The 21,007-nt window shown below is 41.8% G+C and overlaps 2 protein-coding genes across 4 annotated transcripts in view; both read right to left on the reverse strand.

The window, feature by feature from the left end:
* Positions 1-16,090, reverse strand: part of SPOCK2 (SPARC (osteonectin), cwcv and kazal like domains proteoglycan 2) — a 35,870-nt gene extending 19,780 nt beyond the window's left edge. Inside the window, exon 1 of the mRNA XM_074232786.1 lies at positions 15,367-16,090. Coding sequence (XP_074088887.1) covers positions 15,367-15,570 — 204 coding nt within the window. The 5' untranslated portion in view covers positions 15,571-16,090. The remainder of the gene's footprint in view (positions 1-15,366) is intronic.
* A 2,144-nt stretch (positions 16,091-18,234) lies between these two features.
* Positions 18,235-21,007, reverse strand: part of ASCC1 (activating signal cointegrator 1 complex subunit 1) — a 135,324-nt gene continuing 132,551 nt past the window's right edge. Inside the window, exon 11 of one of the 3 annotated variants that reach the window (XM_074232791.1) lies at positions 18,235-20,444. In XM_074232791.1, coding sequence (XP_074088892.1) covers positions 20,414-20,444 — 31 coding nt within the window. In that variant the 3' untranslated portion in view covers positions 18,235-20,413. The remainder of the gene's footprint in view (positions 20,445-21,007) is intronic. The other 2 variants (XM_074232793.1, XM_074232792.1) reach the window with 2 other exon arrangements.

Here is a 21,007-nt window from a genome sequence, read left to right on the forward strand (position 1 = left end):
CAAGAAACAGTCCCTGCCCTCACAAGAGATTAAATTCTAATGAAGAAGGGGTGGCTAGGTGGCACAGTGGATAAAGCACCGGCCCTGGAGTCAGGAGTACCTGGATTCAAATCTGGTCTCAGACACTTAATAATTATCTAGCTGTGTGGCCTTGGGCAAGCCACTTAACCCCGTTTGCCTTGCAAAAACCTAAAAAAAAAAATTCCAATAAAGAGACACAATATTAAAAAAGTGTTTATTGAGAGAGTGGATGGATCCTAACCTTAAAGGGAAAGAGTCTGGCAGTTAGGATCACTAGGCAAGACCTCCAAGTGACCTAGGTTGGGTTGGTGGCTTGTAAAAACTCGTGTTCACCACTGGAGAGCAATGATCCCCTGGCTGCCCTTCATATCCCCAATAATAACTGACATTTCTAGAGTGTTTTCAAGTTTGCAAAGTGAAACACATACATATTATCTTATTTATGCCTTATAGACAATCCTGTAGGGGGCTATCATTATTATTATTATTAATTATTCCTGTTTTACAAATATGGAAACTCTAGTGAAGAGAGGGTGAGTCACTTGCCCAGGGTCATATAACTCATGTCAGAGAGAGAATTCGACTCCAAATTCTCCTGATGATCTCCTTGATAATCTGGATGGGAGTGAGGGGCTCCCACAGGAAAGACTTGCATTCAAAGGAAGGAGGGGCTTCTGCTCTGGATTCCAGCCCTCGCCCTGTATCAGTCTCTACAGATAAAATAAACAAGGGCACAACACACAGGAAGAGCCATAATATTCATGGAGACCCTTTAAAAGAACCCTTTAAAAGAATTCATTCTTCAAGCTCTTCAAAATCCTCTCCAATTCCCTTCCTCACTTTTTCATAGAAATGCACATATTGTTTTGTGAGGCAGAGATGATTCATTTTTGTCTTTGTATTCTCAGGACCTAACAAACCACCTGGCCCATAGAAAAAAGCTCCACAGATGCTCATTTAATTCAACTGAATTGTGGCATGTGCAACTGCCTTTCTTACTTTAGGAAAGGTTTAAAACCTCTGGCAGTAGACAGCAACCTAAAGGGGAGCCTGGGTTCCCAGTTCACCTAGGAAGTGATTTGTCCAAGCTCTACTGTGGACTTTTCCTTGGCCATGTCCCCAAGTCACCCCCCCCCCAGATGCCTCAACCTCCATTAGAGACAGAAGGGAAAAGGCCTTCAGAGCTCAGTACAAAGTCAGTTATTGATGGTCAATACTAAACAGCAGGGAGGCTGAATTCTCTCAGGAAGTCCTGCCAGGAAATTCAGATGGGAAATTCATGAATGACTGTGAAGGCAGGCAGGTGCATGAGAATAGACTTTTCATGAAACCCCCCCAGACCGTTCCTACTGCCAAGCTCCTGGGGATACAAGAGACCTCAGACCATCTTAAAAGAAAGGGGGGGGGGTGTTGGAGGAGACTGACTCACTCCCAACAATCAATCCACAAACATTTATTTAGAATATCTTATTTGTTCTTTAAATAAAATATCCTCTTCCCACACCTCATGCCCCTGGCTTCTCTAAGGTAGAGTCATCAGAGCAGACACTGGAAAAGTTTCAAGAATAGATCCAATGACAGCTTTTATATCTCTTGCCTAAGGACCAGTCTCACTAAATTTGGAGGAATACATCACCAAGTTGGCAATTCTCAAAAACCATTTATGATATAACCTGTAAAGGGTTTGTTGCTGACATGGATGGAGGGACTCCCCACATAGCAGAAATCACAGATTCTTATGTGTGGAAGTATATTCTTTTTGTAAGACACGCCCTAGGTGGGGGAATCCAAGACAAAAATCAGGAGAAAGGCTTAAAGTGTAGGTGAAAGGATTTCAGTTTGGTAGTTAGCGGGATGGGGTTGGGCTAGAAGGAAGCTTGTTGCTTCCTGAAACCTTCATTCTGGGAATAATGGGAGATAGCCTCAGGGAGATGAATGATGAATAGATTGATTCTACTTCAGCTAGAGAGAATGGGAGAAAAGACAAAAACACTGGAATCTGAAAGTGAAGGTGTGGAGTGAGGAGTTGTCAGTGATAGCAAAAGAAAAAACAGCCTCCTGAGAAGAAGAAAATTTCTTTGAAAGGTTAGAAGACCTGCTGCTGCTGCTGTTGCTGGGACCAGTTGGCAGTGAAGACTGAAGTTTAGGTAACTGTGAGGGCAGAGCAGGGAGGGGCTAGTCCTCCAATTTATGGGAGACCAGAGAGACCCAATGTAAATGTTCTTTGGCCAAGGATTATAATCAGTCCCATAACTCACTTCTATACCCTTTTAGTCACATATTGCCATTTATAAACCAAAAGGAGATATTCATTAGCAAGTGTGAATAATGCCACTGGAATGTGTTTATTTATATCACTGAAGTGGGTTCATTAACATTTGTGAAAAATGACCAAATAATGACACCAGAGCCTGATAAGGAATCTGGAGAATCAGGAGATCCAAGTCCCACTCCCAGTTCTACCACTGACCAGGAGTGTGACTTTGAGCAAGCCCCTTCACTTCTCCAGTTTCTTCATCCAAAATAATAAGATAGTTGTACTAAGTCATTTCCAAGGTCACTTTCATACAGCTCAAAAATATTCTGCTTCTGATTTGAAGTCACTCCAGATGGTTGTGGAGGAGGGTAGGGGGAGCTGATAGAAAATTGTTTATCACCCTTGCACTGGCCAACACAGCATTTCCTTAGCAAAGATCTTGACTAATTAATGCTTCACCAAGCAATGAGCATTTTATCAAGCACCAAGACAGTGGTTTTTAACCTAATATAGAAATTTGATTGCTTTTGCTCTTTTCATATTTTGATAACTATATTTCAATAAAACTTTTGTAATCAGATGTATTTTATTTTATACATTTAAAAATATTTTCCTAAGAAGGGCTCCATAGTTTGGTTTCTCCAGATTTCCAAGAGGGTCCGTGCCAATGTTTGCATTGGGGTGGGGTTGGGGGTGGGGGTGGGGTGAAAAGGGTAGAAATCACACCAGCCCATTATCCATGTCAACCTATCACTGTGGCTGGAACACATGATTCAAAGAAGCATGAGTCTGACCTCCAAGAACTCTTTAAAATCAAAGAGGGTTTTTTTTTAATTTTTTTAATTAAAGTTTTTATTTATTTTGAGCTTTACAATTTTTCCCCAATCTTACCTCCCCCCTCCCCAGAAAGCAATTTATCAGTCTTTGTTTCCATGTTGTTAAAATTCAAGTTCTAGTTTTGAACTAGACATTCCTTAAAGACTGGACCATATCTTAAAATCATGGAATCATAGATCTTGAGAGACTCTTATCCAATGCCCTCATTTTACAGACATATAAAAGCTGAACCCCAGCGAGGTAAAATGATTTCCTCTGAATTACCTGCCTATTAAACTTTTGAATTAATTTACATTTTATTAACTTGAGTTTTTGTTTTGTGACCTATCCACAGTTGAATGCCTTATGGGGAAGTGGTAGAACTGGGTCAGATCCTCAAGTCTAGTGCTCTTGTCACTGGATACCCCATTTTCATTTTAACAAGGACACTACACAAAGCAAGGGATGGTGGTGATGCTCGAGGATATTCTACCCCAGAATTAGACTTCTAGAATGGGAGAGCTGAAAGGGATCTTAGTGGTCAACTAGTCCAACCCATACATATCCCAAAAGGAATCATCGTTATAACATTCCCAACTAGGCATCATCTAGCCTCTGTTTGAATACCTCCAAGGAGACAGAAAACTCCCATATAATAGATTATTTTATATTCATATTGCTTTTTTTATTTACAAAAAGCACTGTTATCTCATTTCCTCATTTTATTCTTTCAAAAGTCTTAGGTGGTAAATAGGGTAGTTATTGTCCTCCCCATCTTACAGAATACAGAATTTTATGTACTAGGTAAAACAATTGGTTTCAAGTCACAGTTAGTGGTGGCACTTTAACTCTATCTGGTCTTTATTGGACATGGTCTAGTGTTTCATAGGTATATGTCCAACTACCTTAATAAGATCGCAAGCTCCTTAAAGGAAAGGACCAATTGCACACCTCTTCCAAACTTCTGAATCTACAATAGAAAACCTAAATACAGCTGGTACTCAATAATGAACGCTGATTGAATGAATGATTGCCTAGACTTAAATGGGGACAACTAGGTTGCCCACTGGGTCTGGAGTCTGAAAGACCTGAATTCAAATTTGATCTCAAGCACTGTACAGCATGACCCTGGACAAGTCATTTAACCATTTATCTCAATTTTATCATCTGCAAAATAAGCTAGAGAAGGAAATGACAAATTACTCTTTGCTAGGAAAACCCAAGAGTCAGACATAACCAACAATACAAATAACCAAATCACTGTTACCCTCACAGCCTAAATCAATCCTTCTTTGTACACAGTTTACTGAATTTGAGCAGGAACTCCTGTCTATGGCACCCCTGATGAATGAACATCCAAGTCTTGGGAGAACTCAACAGCTCTTGAGAATGGGCATTCTCAGGGCTTTGAATGCTGGGGGGAAGGGGAACAATGGCCAAAAGGGGCATCCTATTGTATTAGGGAAAAGTGCTAGATTTGGAGCTTGAAAACTATAGATTGACTCCAGGCTCTGATACTGGGTGACCATCATGTCTCAATTCTCTCAAGCATAAAAAGAGGATAATACCAATAGTACCTTATCTCACAAAGTTCTTGTGAGAAACAAATGATATCATAACATCATAGCAGGATGGATTTAGAACAGGAAGTCACCTCTTCCAATCCCCTCATTTTACAGAAGAGGAAACTGAGACCTCCAAAGGTGAAATCAAGATAACAAATACAAAATGTTCTAGGAAAGCTTAAACCTATATAAAACATAATACTTTTACTATTAGGAAATTTTACCTAGTATCAAAGCAAAGCTATCCCTTCACAATTTCCACCCACTGTTCCTGGCCCTACTGTCTGAGGTCAAATGAAATAGAATTGCATTTGGATAGACCTTCAAATACTTGTAAGGTAGTTATCATGTCTCTCCAATCATTTCCTTCTTCATGATAAGTAGCCTAGGCTCACAAGAAGAAAATTAGTGACAGGGTCAGGGACACAGCCTTCTTCATCAGAGCACTCTTGGACAGGACCAGAGAAAAAGAGGGAAACCTAGGTTGCTATTTTCTTTCTCCATCCCTCTCCCTTTCCTCTTTCTCCCTCTCTTCCTCCCTTCCTCTCTCTCCTCTCTCTCTCTCTCTCTCTCTCTCTCTCTCTCTCTCTCTCTCTCTCTCTCACACACACACACACACACACACACACACACACAGACAAACACACACAGGCAAGCATTTTCCAGAAGCCCCACCACACTCCTCTGTGGTGGTTTGAAGCTAACCCACCTCCAGCTTTGATCTCTGCAGCTCTGCTCCGTTGCCATGGAAACATGGCCCACTGCTGCAAGCTCAGAGAAAGCCTGGGCTTGGGAGATTCCCCCCCTGCCACCCCCCCCCAGCCGAGCCGAGTGGGTAAGAGCTCAGTGGGTGTTTTCAGTTGTTGCTGTTTATTTCATTTCATTAATATCCAAATCACTGATATCTTCACAGCTTAAATTAAGTCCCTTTTTTCTGGTTCTTCCATCTTCCACAGACTAAGGGGGTCTCTGAAGGCTAACTGGTTCCATCCTACAGTATTGGCTAAGGAAGAGGGGGGTAGATGACAGATGACTGAATGGAACCTGTCTTCCATTTGTAGTATATCCTGGTATGGAAATTAAGCCAGCCTAGAATTCCCAAATCTGCCCAAACACTGGCCTTCAGAGAAAGGGCTAAACTCTCACATTCTACAGATCACTGAAAAAATAGTCCTGAGTTGAAAGCTGTGGTGGTGGTGGGGGGGTCCTGTAGGGAAAGATGGCCAGGACATCTTGGAGGGCAAGACAACCTCAAATACTTATTCTTGCCCATTCCATTCCCTTCCCAATTCCTAATTTTCAGAACAGTCTCTGTTCTTAACTCTTCACAATTGAGAATCTGCCATAATTGGGGGCAGCTAGGTGGCACAGGGATAGAGCAGCAGTCCTGGAATCAGGAGGTCCTGAGTTCAAATTCAATCTCAGACACTTAATAATTGCCTGTGTGACCTTGGGCAAGTCACTTAATCCCATTGCCTTAATAAAATTTTAAAAGAGAGAATTTGCCATAATTGGCATTCAGAATCAGAGTCAGAAATACCTTGAAAAGCTACCTTTCCATGGGGCAAAAGAGAAGAGAGTTTGAATAAGGAACTAAATATGGGAGACAACCTCGAGGTGGTTTGGAAGCAGGAAAGTGGGAGGGAAGGTGAATCATTAAATATTTACTCCCCTCTTGAAGAAGTTGGAAGAGGGTTTCTGCTGAGCCCAAGTAAACAGAATGAAGTTGGAAATCCAATCTTCTCCACTCCCCACTCAGAGGAATTTTCTGTTAGGCTAAGAATGTGCTTATCACTCACTTCTTTGGTGCCAGCCACAGCTAGCTAGAATCACATGCCTGGCAGCACTGATACATCAATACAAGGGCCCCCAGCCACCCAGCTTCTCATCTACTCCCACTGCCTCCTCTGCATGGGCGATACTTTGGGGGTATCAACTACAATATAATGTTCACTCTCCCTCTTGTCTCAAAGTTCAGCACTGAGATGGATGAGGACAGGAGGGAGAAAGATCTAGAACCAAGCTAAGAAAGTAGGGTGCTGGTCTTGTTCTCTGATTTTCATTATGTGACACCTTCTGAACCTGACTTTTGAAGTAGGAAATAATTCCAAAATCAATGGGATTAAATGTATAAATAAAATGTAAAAATGAAGAAAAAGAATAATTCCCAAAGCCCTGGGACATGTGGAAGGATCACAGATTGGAGTTGTCAAATGCTTTACAAGTATTAGAAATGCAGGAGATCTAAAGTCCTAGTTTCCCCTGATTTTGGTAAAGGAATATTAAGCCTTATAAACAGAAAGATAAACAGGACCCTAGTCTGGGACTGGATTATCCCTTACTAGTAAGATGTTACATTAGAAAGAGATAACACTCCTTTCAGAAGTGGGAGCTTAAGTAGGTCTTGGCATCCTCCCTTGTTTCCAGCACTGAACCCCAATATTGTAGGAAAGAAAGGTACAAAGATATGAGAGGAAATTCTTCCTGCTCTTCATCAACCTTAAGAAGCAGGATCATCCTAAATTCATAGAATATGTCTGTTTGGGTAGGGAGCCTGCTTCTAAAGAGGTTAGGTCTGAACTTAAACAGGAAAGAGGAGAGAGGGAAGAGACCAAATGGTGTCATCTGTAAGATCTGTCAAAGCTGCATGTTGTTGTGGCTGGGAAACAGGGGAAGAAGCAATTCCATTTCATTCATTCTTGAAACATATAAACTAGAAGGTGCACAGTCTAACCTAAAGAGTTAAACTTGCTGTTCAACCTTGGGTAAGTCACTTAATTTTTCTAGGGTTCCATTTCTTCATGTGTAAAATGAAGGAAGATGCAGATGATGACTAAGCTCTAACATTGTGTGATCCTAGAAATATTTATTAAGGAAGAACCTACTATGAGTAGAGCATAATAGAACTTTAAGGAGTTTCTAGTCTAGGTAGAGTATCCTATTCACATTAAATGTTAAATAGCAGTACAAAACTTTTAAAAAATACAACTATAGGAGCAGAAGGCAGGTAAAGAGCTCTATAACTGGTGTGGCTGGGGAGAATCCATGAAGGGAGAAGGACTTGAATGCATTTCTTCTCCAATGCTTCCCATTACAAATCTGGCATCAGCATTCAAGAGGGCAGAAACAACTGCTTCTGGAAACCAAGATAGGTTTCATTTACCTCTGGATTTTTTTTATTTGAGAAAGATTTTATTTATTTTGAGTTTTACATTTTTTCCCCCAATCTTGCTTCCCTCCCTCCCACCCCCCACAGAAGGCAGTCTATTAGTCTTTGCATTGTTTCTTACCTCTGGATTTTAAAGTCAAGGAATACAAAGGGTAAAAAGAAGTTTTCATTGCTTCATTCCCTTCATTCCCCTAGGAAAAGGAGGCAAGTCCTGATTGTCTGCCCCAGCCACCATCACTGCCACTACTGCAGTCATTCACTACAAAGCATGCAGAAAAGAGCTGGCTTTTTTTTTAAAAGGACTTATCTCTTTCCTTTTCTGCTTCAAAAGGCCAGACTCCAAGATCCTCTTATTAATAATATCAGAACTAAAAAAAATGTTACTGGAGTTGCACCTGTGTCTATTTCTTGGACAAGAGCCCTGATGGATAAAGCTATTTATACCTTAAGAACAACTGGATGCATGTGGCTAACGGCTGGGCCCAGACTTGCCCACTCTACCCCACCCACAGGTCTCCCTTGACTCCCTAGCTTTCTATCCAGGTGTGGACCTGTGCAGATACATTTTCCCTCACAGTTATACAAATAACCATTTTCACATGAAAATTGCTTGAAACATAGGCCCCTACACTCCCTTCATGAAAAGAGATATTGCTATTCTCTCCACACCCCATCACCACTACCCTGCCCTAGAACAGCACATACCCCTACCATGACTTAGCCTGGATGTAAAAAATGAAGTCTTAGGGGCAGCTAGGTGGCACAGTGCATAGAGCACCAGCCTTGGAGTCAGGAGTACCTGAGTTCAAATCCGGCCTCAGACACTTAATAATTACCTAGCTGTGTGGCCTTGGGAAAGCCACTTAACCCCATTTGCCTTGCAAAAAAAAAAACCCTAAAAAAAATGAAGTCTTCTTCCTGGAGATCTAAAATGGAAACTCCTTTCCTAAACAATCTTCTAACTGAGGCTCAAAGAAAGAACACGGGGAAGTAGGAAAGAGAAATGACCAGGTTAGCATCCTTTAAAAGCTTTAAGTTCAAGCATTAGCGAGAAAATTTCCCTATAGTTCTTGCCATCAGGGTCAGAATAGGACCCTAATGGTCTATTAGGGCTTCTTTTGCCCTCCCAACCCTCCAACTCTCAGATATGGAACAGGGAACACTTAACCCTTCATGTGCTGCAGATCTGACCCATTTGAGATCACAGATTCCCAAGCCAATAAAGTTAGTTCTTAATCTCCTCTCACCTTTTTTAAAAATCAGTTTTCTGTAGGTTTATCTTTGAACAAGAGTTCTTAGCTTAACATGAAATTGTTTTTAAAATATCCAGATAATTATATTTCAATATAATTGGCTTTCTTTATAATCCTATGGATTTTATCTTAAGCATTTAAAAACATTATACTGAGAAGAGGTCATTAGGTTTCATCAGATATCTGAGGGGTTCATGACACACAAAAAGGCAAAGAACTATCTTGGAATAATAGAATTTTTGGGGTTAAGAAGAATCTTTAGAGATCAAACAGTCTTAATCCTTCAATTTATTCAATAAATTCAATAAATTAAAGACTGAGGGGCAGCTAGATGGTCCAGTGGATAGAGTGATAGCCCTGGAATCAGAAGAACCTGAGTTAGACATTTACTAGCTGTGTGACCTTGGGTAAGTTAATTAAACTGTTTCCCTCTGTTTCCTCAGCTGTAAAAAGAGCTGGATTAAAAAATGGCAAACCACTACAGTATCTTTGCCAAGAAAACCACAAATGGAGTCATGATGAGTCAGACATGACTGAAACAACTGAAGAACAACCAAAAAGACTGGGGAGTGGAGGAGATTTGTTCAAGGTTACATGACTAGTAAGTAGCAGAGTTGGAATCTCACTCCAAGTGTGGTCTTTCTTTTAGACCACACTCTTCCTCTGCCTCTTCTTCCCATTAGGACACAAGAACACTGAGTCCATCCTATTTACTTCCCATGAGGAAGGTCAAGAGACAAAGATGTCTCACCTCTCTCATATGTGGTATATTCTGCTCTATAGTTAGTAGCAGAAGGAAGGACTCTTCCTGGAGAGCCTTATCAAATGAGGAAGAGGAAGACTAACATGTGGCCCTGCTTTTGTCCCTTTACAGAACTCACTAAATTCAGTCATAAAGCATCACTGTTGATTGAGTTCTGAGATCTTTGATCTACTCCATCTCACTCACCTATAAGCCCTTATAAAGGTTGACCAGAACCCTAATATACAAAGGGAGTCCTCTGGGGCTCAACAATTGTAATTAAGGCCATCTGGTGTTCATAAGACTATTAGAACTGCCTCACTGTATGAGTCTCTTGGGGCATCTAGCCTAAAGTTCTAAAGAAAAGTTTGGAGAAAGTCATAATCATCAATCTTGGGCATAACCCCAAAACATCTGAATTCCTTTTAATAATACATTATAGATTTGTAATCCATTAACTATTTATTTTTTTAAATCTATAAATATTTTCAGCTCATAATGGCCACCTTAAGTACATCAAATTCCATAAGCTTAGTATATATTGTGTAGACTTTCTCATGGATATTAAAGTATTCATTCTATCGACTAATTAGGGGTTGGTTCCCATTTAATGTTTTTGAGTAAAGGTTTTTTTTTTCTGTAGAATAATTCCCCACTCCAGTCATAAGGCATAGTCCTTTTTCCCCCCATCCCTACTCTGTCTTGAAAGAGGGAGAGGAGGCCACTAAGTTCTTCAGATCAAACACAGACTAGCTGCCCTCAACTGTGAAAGCTAATGGCAAGATCTTCAGACTTGGACTCAGAAGACCTAAATTCCAGATTGAACCTTGGCGCTTACTAGACCTGGAACCTTGGACATGTCACTTAGCAACCAGATCCTCAACTACTTCATTTGTAAAATGGGATAAAAACATTTAACCTTACCTACCTTGCAGGGGTTGTTGTGAGGGCCAAATCAGATAATTTGTTAAAGAATAAGAATAATGACCCATACTTCTAGAGAACTTTAAAGGTTTCCAAAGCATTTCTTTTATACTAATCCGGAGAGGTAGGTAGTAAAAGTATTACTAGCCATATGTTATAGTTGAGAAAACAGGTTTATAGAGATTAGGAGGTTTGCTCTGAATCATACAATTAGCATAATGAATAGAGGATCCAGAAGTCTCTCTCCTAGCTCCCAAATGGGGCCTTTTCTACTCTCTCCAAGCAGGCTCCAAAAGTGCACTCTGTCAACTACAAAGTACTATATATTCATTACTATTACTAATCCTTAACTAGGTCCATCTGGTTTTAGACCGCATTAAAAGAAGCATAGCATACAGGATTAAGGAAATAATAGTCCCTGAGTAGGCCATAGCTGAATAATTGTGTTCAGTTCTGGACAGCACACTGAGTATTGATAAGTTGAAGAGCATCCAGAGGAAGACACCAAGGATGGGCCTTGAGATGATGATGGTAATGATGTCATCACTGAACTAGTTAGCATTTCCATAGAGATTTAAGATTTGCAAAGCACTTAATATACATTATCTCACATTCACAATATAACCATATGATAGGAGCTGTAATAATCCACATTTTACAACAAAGAGCGAAGGCACAGAGAAAGTGACTTGCCTAGGATCACACAGCTAGAAAGTGTTTGAGCCAGGACTTCAATTCTAGTCTTCCTAATTCCATACCCCAGGGTTTTCTTCCCAAAAGCCTCAAGAGGGTAAATGGAAGGAATTGGAGAAGTTCAAGCTGAAGAAAAGACTTCAAGGGAACTAATGGCAGAATTTGAAGGATTGTTGTTCAGTTCATCCCCAAGGGTAAGACTAGAAACAAAGGGAAGAAGTTAGAGAGTAGATTTACGTTGGAATAAATGGTCTCTAGGTCCTACCTACAGAGTGCCAGCCCACCAGGGATGAATGAGAATCTCTCCCAGGCTCCAGTAGGGAATGAACTTTGACCTCTACTAGCAAAAGACCTCCACTACCTTTCCCACCTTCTCTAAGGTTTCAGCTAGGATTTCCTGAGATCAAGCCAAAGAGGAATTTAATTAAAGTAGAGGAGAGAGTTAGGAAGTTCTTTCTAACCTGGGTCCTAAAAAACCCCATTCTGATGAGAATGCTGTGTAATGGGCCTATTTCCTTTTCTGAAAAACCTTAAGGCAAGTCCAGTTCAGGTTCTTCACATTGCAGCATTGCTGAGGAGGGGGCTGTAGCCAGCTTCTCAGAAGTCAGGGGACTGCAGGGATGGACAGACCAAGATTAGGGAACCAGACAGATTCCTGCTTCTTTCTTAACAGGAACATTACATTTCTCCACCATGGACAGCAGAGCATTAAAAGTTATGGGGGGGGGGGGGGGGGAGAAAGATAAAAAGTTCCAAAATACCATTCTTACATAGGAAATGGTCATTCTAAAAACAGAATACTGTTTATTGTAGGGGAGAAGATTGATGCAGCAGATAAATGACACTTTTCATCTTACACCAGTGTTAAGGAAAGGGAAAGGGGACAGTCCAACTAGTCTGAACTCCTCTCCATGGAACAAGATTGTATTACAGGTCAAAGACATGGAAAGCATTTTCCTAAGTGCTTTATGAATACTGTATCATTTGATTCTCACAACCATCCTGAGAGGTGGGTCCAATTGTTATCCCCATTTTACAGTTGAGGAAATAGAGGTAGAGTGAGGTTAAGTGACTAGCTCAGAAGTCAAACAGTCTGGTAAATGAGGCTGGACTTGCACTCAAATCTCATTCAGCCCAGGCCATAAGATCTCATTCCAGTCCCTGAAAATCCCAGTCCAGGGTATTTCTTGTTTCCCCTGCACCCCTTCACCCTTACTCCAAAGGGCTATAAATATTTCCCCATTCTGATTCTAGACTCCACGAACTTTCCCATCTCGGGTTTCATCCATTTTATTCATTAGCACCTCTTTAATATAAGTACCCTCAGTCCTATTTCACAAGTCGGCTCCTCTCCCTACCCTTCCCCCAACTCCACCCGACACACATAGCCTCCTTCCATAGCACAAAAGAAGGGCACCCTTTGCCATTTCTGTGACTAACACTTTAAAGGACAGGGTTAAGGCAGATTCATTACATCCCATCTATCATTTAGTCTCATCTAAATGGAATCTCTCTTCTATGAGAAGGGAATAAAATTTCAAAACAGGACCAGCTTCCAGGAGGCCACAGATGCCCAAGGTCAATATTGAAATAAAGTTCATTGTTAGCAGGCTCGGTTTGTATTGACTATCTGCCTTCACAGCAGGCACTGGTTCTCAGAGTGGATAAAGGAAGCAGCTCTGGCTGCGCTGGAGAGCATACTTCAGTTTTCCTGCAGAATCTGCCAACAGATCCCAAGGGATCAATTCCCCACCCCCCCTTTCCTCCAGCAGCTAAGGCAGTCTCTGTTCTCACTGCCAGGCCTGGCACCTGGTGTGTGATGAGGCTTTAAAGGGACCTCCTGCCCTGAAGAGATGATTTAAGACCACCCAAATTGGTATGCACCCTACGGCTTCTATCAGGCAGGATCCCAAAGGATTTCAAATTTAGAACTTGTCTTCTGATAGATGTAGGAATGGTGGGGAAAGGATTAGAGGGATAGAGCTTCTGTGAAGTAGGGGCCAAGTGATTAATCATCTGTTCCCATCGACTGACCCGTTAAGTAAAGGAGGAAAAGGTAAAAAGTGAAGATGTCCTATAAATTTTGTTTTAAAAAGTATTATAATTTTGATTACCTACTCATTTCCCCCAGTACCTCTGACCTCAACAGATTTCATCTCAGAGAGGCAAATTCCCAGAGAGGCTAAGGTCCCCGGCCCAGGCTCTGGGCAGTGACACATGGTGTTTGGATCACACCATCCCTGCTCCCGCCCCCTCACTGGGCCGTCTGCTTTCAGTGCAGTAATAAGAGATTGCAGCTAATCTACCCTCTCTGTTCAGGTAACAGTAACTGAGTGGGAAAAGTAGAGATGACCTGACTTTGGCTCATCAGCTCTCTTTGGAGGCCTGGTCTCAAGCAATGCAAAACATCAAGACTACTGTTCCTTAACAGAATTCAGCCTAGGCTCCTTGGCAGTTGCCACACTATCCCACTTTCGAACTCTATTGGGCTCGCACTGCAGGTCTTTCCCATTCTACAGCAGGATCTCTAATGTTGGATGTATACATATGTGCACTTCTGTGTTTAAAGCATATTTCAAACCAAATTCCAGGTGAGCAATATTTATTAAGAGAATTAGGAGAAATGCATTTTTTTGCCCTTATTATCCTAAACTGATTCCTACTGGGAGGCTAGAAGGATGGGACAGCAAGAAGGAAAGAGTGCTGATCTGGTTTCAAGGGGCTCACTGACTCTGGATCAATTTTATAGATTATGTCTTCTCTTTCCAAAGTCCCCCCAGTTTCAAGGTCCCAGACCCTCTGATCCCTTTCCTACAGCTCTCAGGATCCAAGGTGATGGCGCTTGAGGAAAACTGCCCTCAATTTCTGCTGATCTACAGGTGCCAGTAAACAAAGTGCTGCATCAACACTGGCTCAGGAACCGGTCTGCACAATCCCTGCGACTTCCTCCCCACCCCCAGCCCCTCTCTTTCACTGCAAAGCCCTGACCAAGGACCAAGGGGAAACTGGGGACTGAGAAGAGTGGAGAAAGAAAGGAATCTCCCTTCTTTCTTGCAATCTGCTCCGGTCCAACCAGGCCTCAGGTACTCAGCTCCTTTCCCAAACCAAATTCTCTGACTTCAATTTTGTCCGTTTTCTAAGCCTGGTTGGCTCATTAAAGGTTGAAAACATGCAATCAGGTCCATGGCTGTCACCTCCCTACAGGAGGAGGACCTGAGCAAAGGAACCCAGGATGGCCCGGGGAAGTTTCCTTCTCCCAGACCTTTACAACCTTGTTTCCTTACCTTAGGAATTCTAGTGAGCAAGGCTTCCATCTCCCTCCAGCCCCCCTAGCCAGACCGGGGTGACCAACAGAACAGACCCTCTCTAGCCCAAAGGGCCAAGTCTCTTAGTCCTCTGAGGGCCTGGAAGGATGGTCTGAGGCAGGGAACTATGACTTCACCCAAGGAGCATGGGAGAGAGATCTCAGTGAAGGAGGGCCACTCTTCTCTCCCCTGCCCTCCAGGCCACCCCTGCTTCTGCTGTCCCTCCTGAAAAGGCAAATAGCTCTCCACCTTCCCGAGGTCTCTTCCCCATCTCCCCTTCTTCTAGCCCTAAATGGTCCCAAGCAAGGGGCTGGATCTGCGGGGTCAGCGAGGGGCAGGGGCGAGGGGGGACCCCGCGGCGGCGGCGGCGGGGAGCTGGCAGCTTGGCAGGAGCCGGGCTGGATGTTGTTTACGCTCGTTGGCGAGGCAATTAGGAGGCTCTGCCGCGAGAGCTGCGGGCTGCCAGGCTGCCAGGCTGCCAGGCTGCCCCCCTCCGCAGCGCCCCGCACCCGCGCCGCACCCCACCCAGCCGGCCCCGGCCCCGGCCCCGGCCCCGGCCCCGGCCCCGGCCCCGGCCCCCCCGGCCCACGCTGCCGCGGGGCTGCGCCTCTGCGCACTCACGTCTCGGAAGCGGTTCCAGTGCTTGATCTTGCCGCTGTACTGGGAGATGGACGACAGCCACTGCTCATCCTCCATGAAATTGCCGGGGGTCTCCCCCTCCTTGACCCCCTTAGAGTCCCCTTCGGCCAAGCCGGGTGCAGGGGCGGCTGTGAGCAGGAGGGGCAGCAGCAGCAGCAGCCGCAGCCCGAAGCCCCCGGCGCTCATCTTCCACCTCGATGGGGGAGGCTTGCTCTTTGTTTTTCTTTTCTTTTCTTTTTTAAAAAATTGTCTTTGCCTTAATCTCCTTGCCTCTCCCCGCACTATGCAGCCCAGCGTCGCCTTCCCTCCTCCTCCTCCTCCTCTTCCTCCTCCTCCTCCACCACAGAAACGATGGGGGGAAGAGATGGATGGTGGGTCCTGGATGAAATGTGACCTGATTAGGAGATGCACTTGTCTGAAAACCCCCAGAGCTGGAAGCAGAAAGGCAGAGAGAACCAGAGAGGCTGCGCCAGGAGGGGCTGTGTCTGTAACTGTAGCATCAGCATCATGTTTGACATCATCATACCTGGCTGGAGGGAAAAAAAAGGAAGGAGGGGGAGGGGGGAGGCAGAGAGACTGAGACACAGAGACACTGAGATTGAGAGAACAGGAGCCCCGAAAAAACTCCAAGCAAATGGTCAGCGCAGAAAAACAAGCCTGAGCCCAACCCAGCTCACAGATGGAGTTAAAACAAGGGAGGCCAAGTTCCTTGGAGGACACTGCCCTGACTAATGAGGGGCAGAGGCTTCCCAGAAGGACAAAGGGCAGGAGGGTGCCGGGCCCATCTTCCCAGCAAAGATGGGATTAGGAAGCAGCCCTAGGGATTTCTAGACCTTGCAAAATCAAGAGCAGCTGTCTAAAATGGTATTTTGTTCCAGTTGCCCCTCTTTTTTTTTTCCTTTTCACCCCAAGTCCAGACTTCTAAGACTAGTGCTGTCTAGGACAGGTAAACTTCCACGCTGCCCCTGGTCGGACAGCTGGGTTCAGTTAAATTATGGTAATGGATGACTCCATTAAGACAAAAGAGGTCTAAGAATTGCTTGTGGGTCTTCAGACTCCCCTGCTCTTATCAGGGCACCAGAGCTAGACACTGAATAGATGGAAAACAGGGGCAGATGTCCTCCCTTCCCAAGCAGCTGGTTAGGGACTATTAGTCCTTTTGTCAGTTTTCACCAAGACAATTCTAAAGGGCAAATGTCTGCCCATCTCACATGCCAAGAGGCTGTATCCTTGGTATTTCAGATGGTCTTTATTTCCCCATTGGACTTCACCAAAAATTGGAGAGTGAGCCATGAATTTAGGGAGGGAAGGGAACTTAAGCATACTGTTTTCTTTCAAAAAGGAAAATATATACTTATGTATGCCTATTCAAACATATATATGTATATATACATATATATGTTTTGTGGCCCCTTTTAATTACTTTGGAATGTCTACTAGATCCTGAGTACTCAGGATCAGAAGAGGAATAAGGTGATGCTTACATTACAAATAAAGTGAAAAAAGGAAGCGGATAATCCTAGCCACATAAAATATGGTAACTCTCAGGACTCAATTATATTTTCATTCAAATTTCACTGTCATTATGACCTGAAAAAAAATTTGAACAGAATTGACAAACATGATTTCACTCTTTGGAAAGAGGAAAAACCACATTAAATTTTTTACTTTTATCCTGGATCTGCTTAGGAATTAAATATGAATACTTCAGCAATCTGGACAGAAGTTCCATTGGAAAAGCAAATAACAATAGGTCCATTTCTGAGTTTTATTTATTTTTGCCAATTCAATAAGAGGTGGTCCTAGATTAAGGGTCCTAAGCATTGATACCTTCATCTAACTCCAATGAAAGAAATCATACTCAGTCTTGGCAGGAAGGTTGAACTGGGAATCCACACAGTCCTTGAAATCATTGAGCCACTCCACTTCTATTATTTGGCCAATTTTTCAGTAAGGTACACTGTTTATGTCAGCTTCCCAATAGTTAAAACTGCTAACATGCTGGAATGGAAAAATGGGAATTTTAGATGTTATAGTTCTTCTCCAATACATTCCAATATTAAATGAAACCCCTTCCCAGAAAAGGGTAAGGAGCAATAGCAGTCCAGTTGTGGATCTGGAATAGCCAAAAGGTCACCCCATCAAGAGATTAGGGGCCAGGTACTCAAATGGCCATAAAATATTTCCCATGATCCTCTGCAAAGCTCTGTAATGATGACCTTCCTTTTAAAGGGCTGTTAAGCTAAATCAATATGAGTTTATACTGAAAGCAAGTTAATGAGCAAGGTCTTTAAATAAACCAGAACCAAAGCTGTAAAAGAAAAGAGATTTCATTTTTCCAGCCCAGTTTAGACTTGGGGGTGGAGGGGAGAAGATGACACAGAATGAGTGATAGCCTCACAAAATGCTTAATAGTTTGGTTTTAAAAGGAAAGAAAATATAGAATTTTCTGAAAGGGAGGTTGTTCAAAACTACTGAACTGGGAGACGGCTAAGTGGCGTAGTGGATAAAGCATGGCCCTGGAGTCAGGAGTACCTGGGTTCAAACCCGGTCTCAGACACTTAATAATTACCTAGCTGTGTGGCCTTGGGCAAGCCACTTAACCCCGTTGCCTTGCAGAAAAAAAATACCTAAAAAAAAATATGTAATCAAAACTACTGAACCAATCTGTATCAGAAGGAAACAAACTTGACCAAATTTGCAAAATTTGCTCAGTTGTTACCATTTCAGGTTTTACAATTTACCTGAAGGTTTAGCTGAGAACTTCACTAAAGCATCTGGTATCTTTTTTAGGTATTCTTGGAACAAGCAGCATGAGACTAAATTTGAAATTCCAAATGAAGCAAAATAATAAAACTTTACACTGAAGCATAGTCAAGAAAATAAAAAGATTGAAAGCCCAAATGCAAGAGTGGGCTATCAAGATTACCTGTTAAAAGCTTAGCAAGAACAGGGAATTTATTCCATCAACATTACCAAAGAATCACTGGGAAATGCCAGATACACTGTGGCACTACATTTCTTGTGACCATTCAAGATTGGTAAGAGATTTCCTTAAACGGTTTGTGGTCAGTTTGCTCCTGGAATTGTGGATAAAGTCAGGAATTCAGAACACAAAGCTGTACTTTATACAATTTATTCACATCTCCACAAAGTGTGAATTACAAGATGACAATGCTACTAGGGAAGTGAGATCATGCACACCCCACCAATCCCTGTACACTACGTCATGAACTGATGAGAAGGGGGCCTCTGAATCCTGAACACACATTTTTGATATCCTTCGCAAAGCTGCTTGCTTTAAAAACAAACACAAAAAATAAGTCCTAATCAAAACTACCAGTCACTCTCCTTTCTGAAGTAGCAGCTCTATTTGCTACTCCCAAAGGAATGCTGGCTTAATATTCTCCTTTTAGATAAAGGAAAAATGAATTAACAACCTTCTAGAAGGGAATTGCAGACAAAAAAAAAGCCATGTGGTGTTCTATTGGGATTTTAGCGTTTACTATAATTTCTCTAATGACATGTATTTTAGGTGTTCCTAAGTCTGAAAAGATTAGGAACATTGTTCCACATACCTGACATACAATTTGACACTTTAAGAATTCTGAACAGGTCTTTCCCAACTAGATAACAAGCTGAGGATAAGGGTGGGTAGGGAATAAACAGGTAATAATATTTGTCAGGAAAGAACACAGGAGAAAACAAGATTGGTGCCTTCCTAGTCCCACTTATCCATTTAAGTAGTGGTGAAAGCATAATCTGTATTTAAGTAAAATTTAAATTTAATACAAAAATTGGTGTTATGAAAACCAAGTCCTTTGCTAAATGGGGGAGGGAAGAGTAAAAACAAACTAAACCTACATAGAGACTGGTCACAGAATTCCTAGACACAAAATTAATAATAAAACCTTTATAGAGCACTTACTCTTTAGCAGCTACTGAAGATGAAAGCATTTTTAATACTAGTTTTGTTTTTTATATTTTTTATTTTAAGTAATATATTAGCCCCAATTACATGTAAAGGCAATTTTTAACATTTTTTTTAAATTTCAAGTTCCAAATTTTCTCTCCTTCTCTTACCTCCCCTTTCCCAGAGATGGTACACATTCAATCCTGCAAACATATGACCACATTAGTCATGTACTAAAAAAAAAAAGAGACCCAAAGAAAAAGAAATACACACAAAAATAAAGTGAAAAATCGTATGCTTCAATCTGTCTTCAGACTTTGTCAGTTCTTTCTCTAGAGGTGGATGGCATTTTTCATCATGAGACCTTTGGGATTGCCTTGAATCCTTGTATTGCAGATTAGAGCCAAGTCATCCAGAGGTGATCATTGTACAATGTTGCTGTTACTGTGCACAATGATCACTTCATTTTACATCAGTTCATATGAGTCCTTCCAAGTTTTTCCTGAAATCTGCCTGCTCATCATTCTTACTGCACACAATTGCTATAGATATTTTTGAATACACAAAGTCAGTCATGAAAAAAGGATGTTTGGAAACACTGAGGAAAAGCATCACACATTTAGTTTTGGAAATTAATTTATTCACAAATTAGTTAAAGAGTTACATTATTATACAACCCTAGAAAACATTTCTCATGTGTTAAATGACCATGTTGAAAAATGATAGTTGGACTTTGGGGGAAATGGGAAGCAGTGAGAAAAGGGATATTATGGGAAGATTTTAGAGAAGGCCTTAGTCATTCACTTCAAATATAGCCCCCAAACTTCTTGAGTTCTCCTGAGATAAAAAATAAAAGGAAAGAGACTTGGAGTGAGAGAAGGGGTGAAAGAGAAAAACAAATTAACAGTCAGTACACCAGAATAAGGAGGGAAGACGGGTGGGACAAAGCCAGAGCTGTGAGCACTCCTCCCTCTGCTGGTCTGCGGCAAGAAGTGAGTAAGTTTTAGCACTGACATTCTCCCAGGGAACTTTGCATAGTCCTGCTGATATCATCAATGTTTTCACTGCTGTTATCCAGAGAGATAAATAAAAACCACCACATGGTTTGCAATTCCATTAGATACAAAGGATTGGGTAAAGCGAAGATCTGAAAAATAAATGTAAAGGTATCAAACTTATAGAAAATAAAAACTCCAGCATATTTGAGAACAAGAACACACTTTTAAAATTCCTTCATCTTAAAACATTCTACCCAGCAACTATATAAAAATTAGATATTAAAACCTAAAGTGGTGAACAAAGCAAGTAAGACAACTAGAAGGGAAAGGATTTCAAAAGGGTATAATCACTTTCTTAAGACTGTGAATTTTTAATATTTTTAAATACTTGTACTAATACTAGAAAATTCAAGAAATAAAAACAAAACCAGTCAAGAGCCTATTAAATGGAAATGGGGACTGAAGAAGGGATTCATAATTTAATATTAGGAAATCCAAGAAATAAAGGGCTATAATACCTATTTGAGAATTTTATTATTCCATTATTAACATGCATGTCATCCTGAAAGGCCCTAAAAATTCATTTGTAAGGAAGGGCTTTGAAAAAGAAGGTGGCTCTTTCTGGTAATGGAGAGGTTAAGGGCTTTATGTCCAATCTCTGCTTCACCTGAGGCCTCTCTCAGAAATCAGGTTGGTAGCTATGAATTTATTG

This window comes from Macrotis lagotis, chromosome 4 (genome assembly GCF_037893015.1).
Source record: "Macrotis lagotis isolate mMagLag1 chromosome 4, bilby.v1.9.chrom.fasta, whole genome shotgun sequence".
Classification (NCBI taxonomy): Eukaryota; Metazoa; Chordata; class Mammalia; order Peramelemorphia; family Peramelidae; genus Macrotis; species Macrotis lagotis.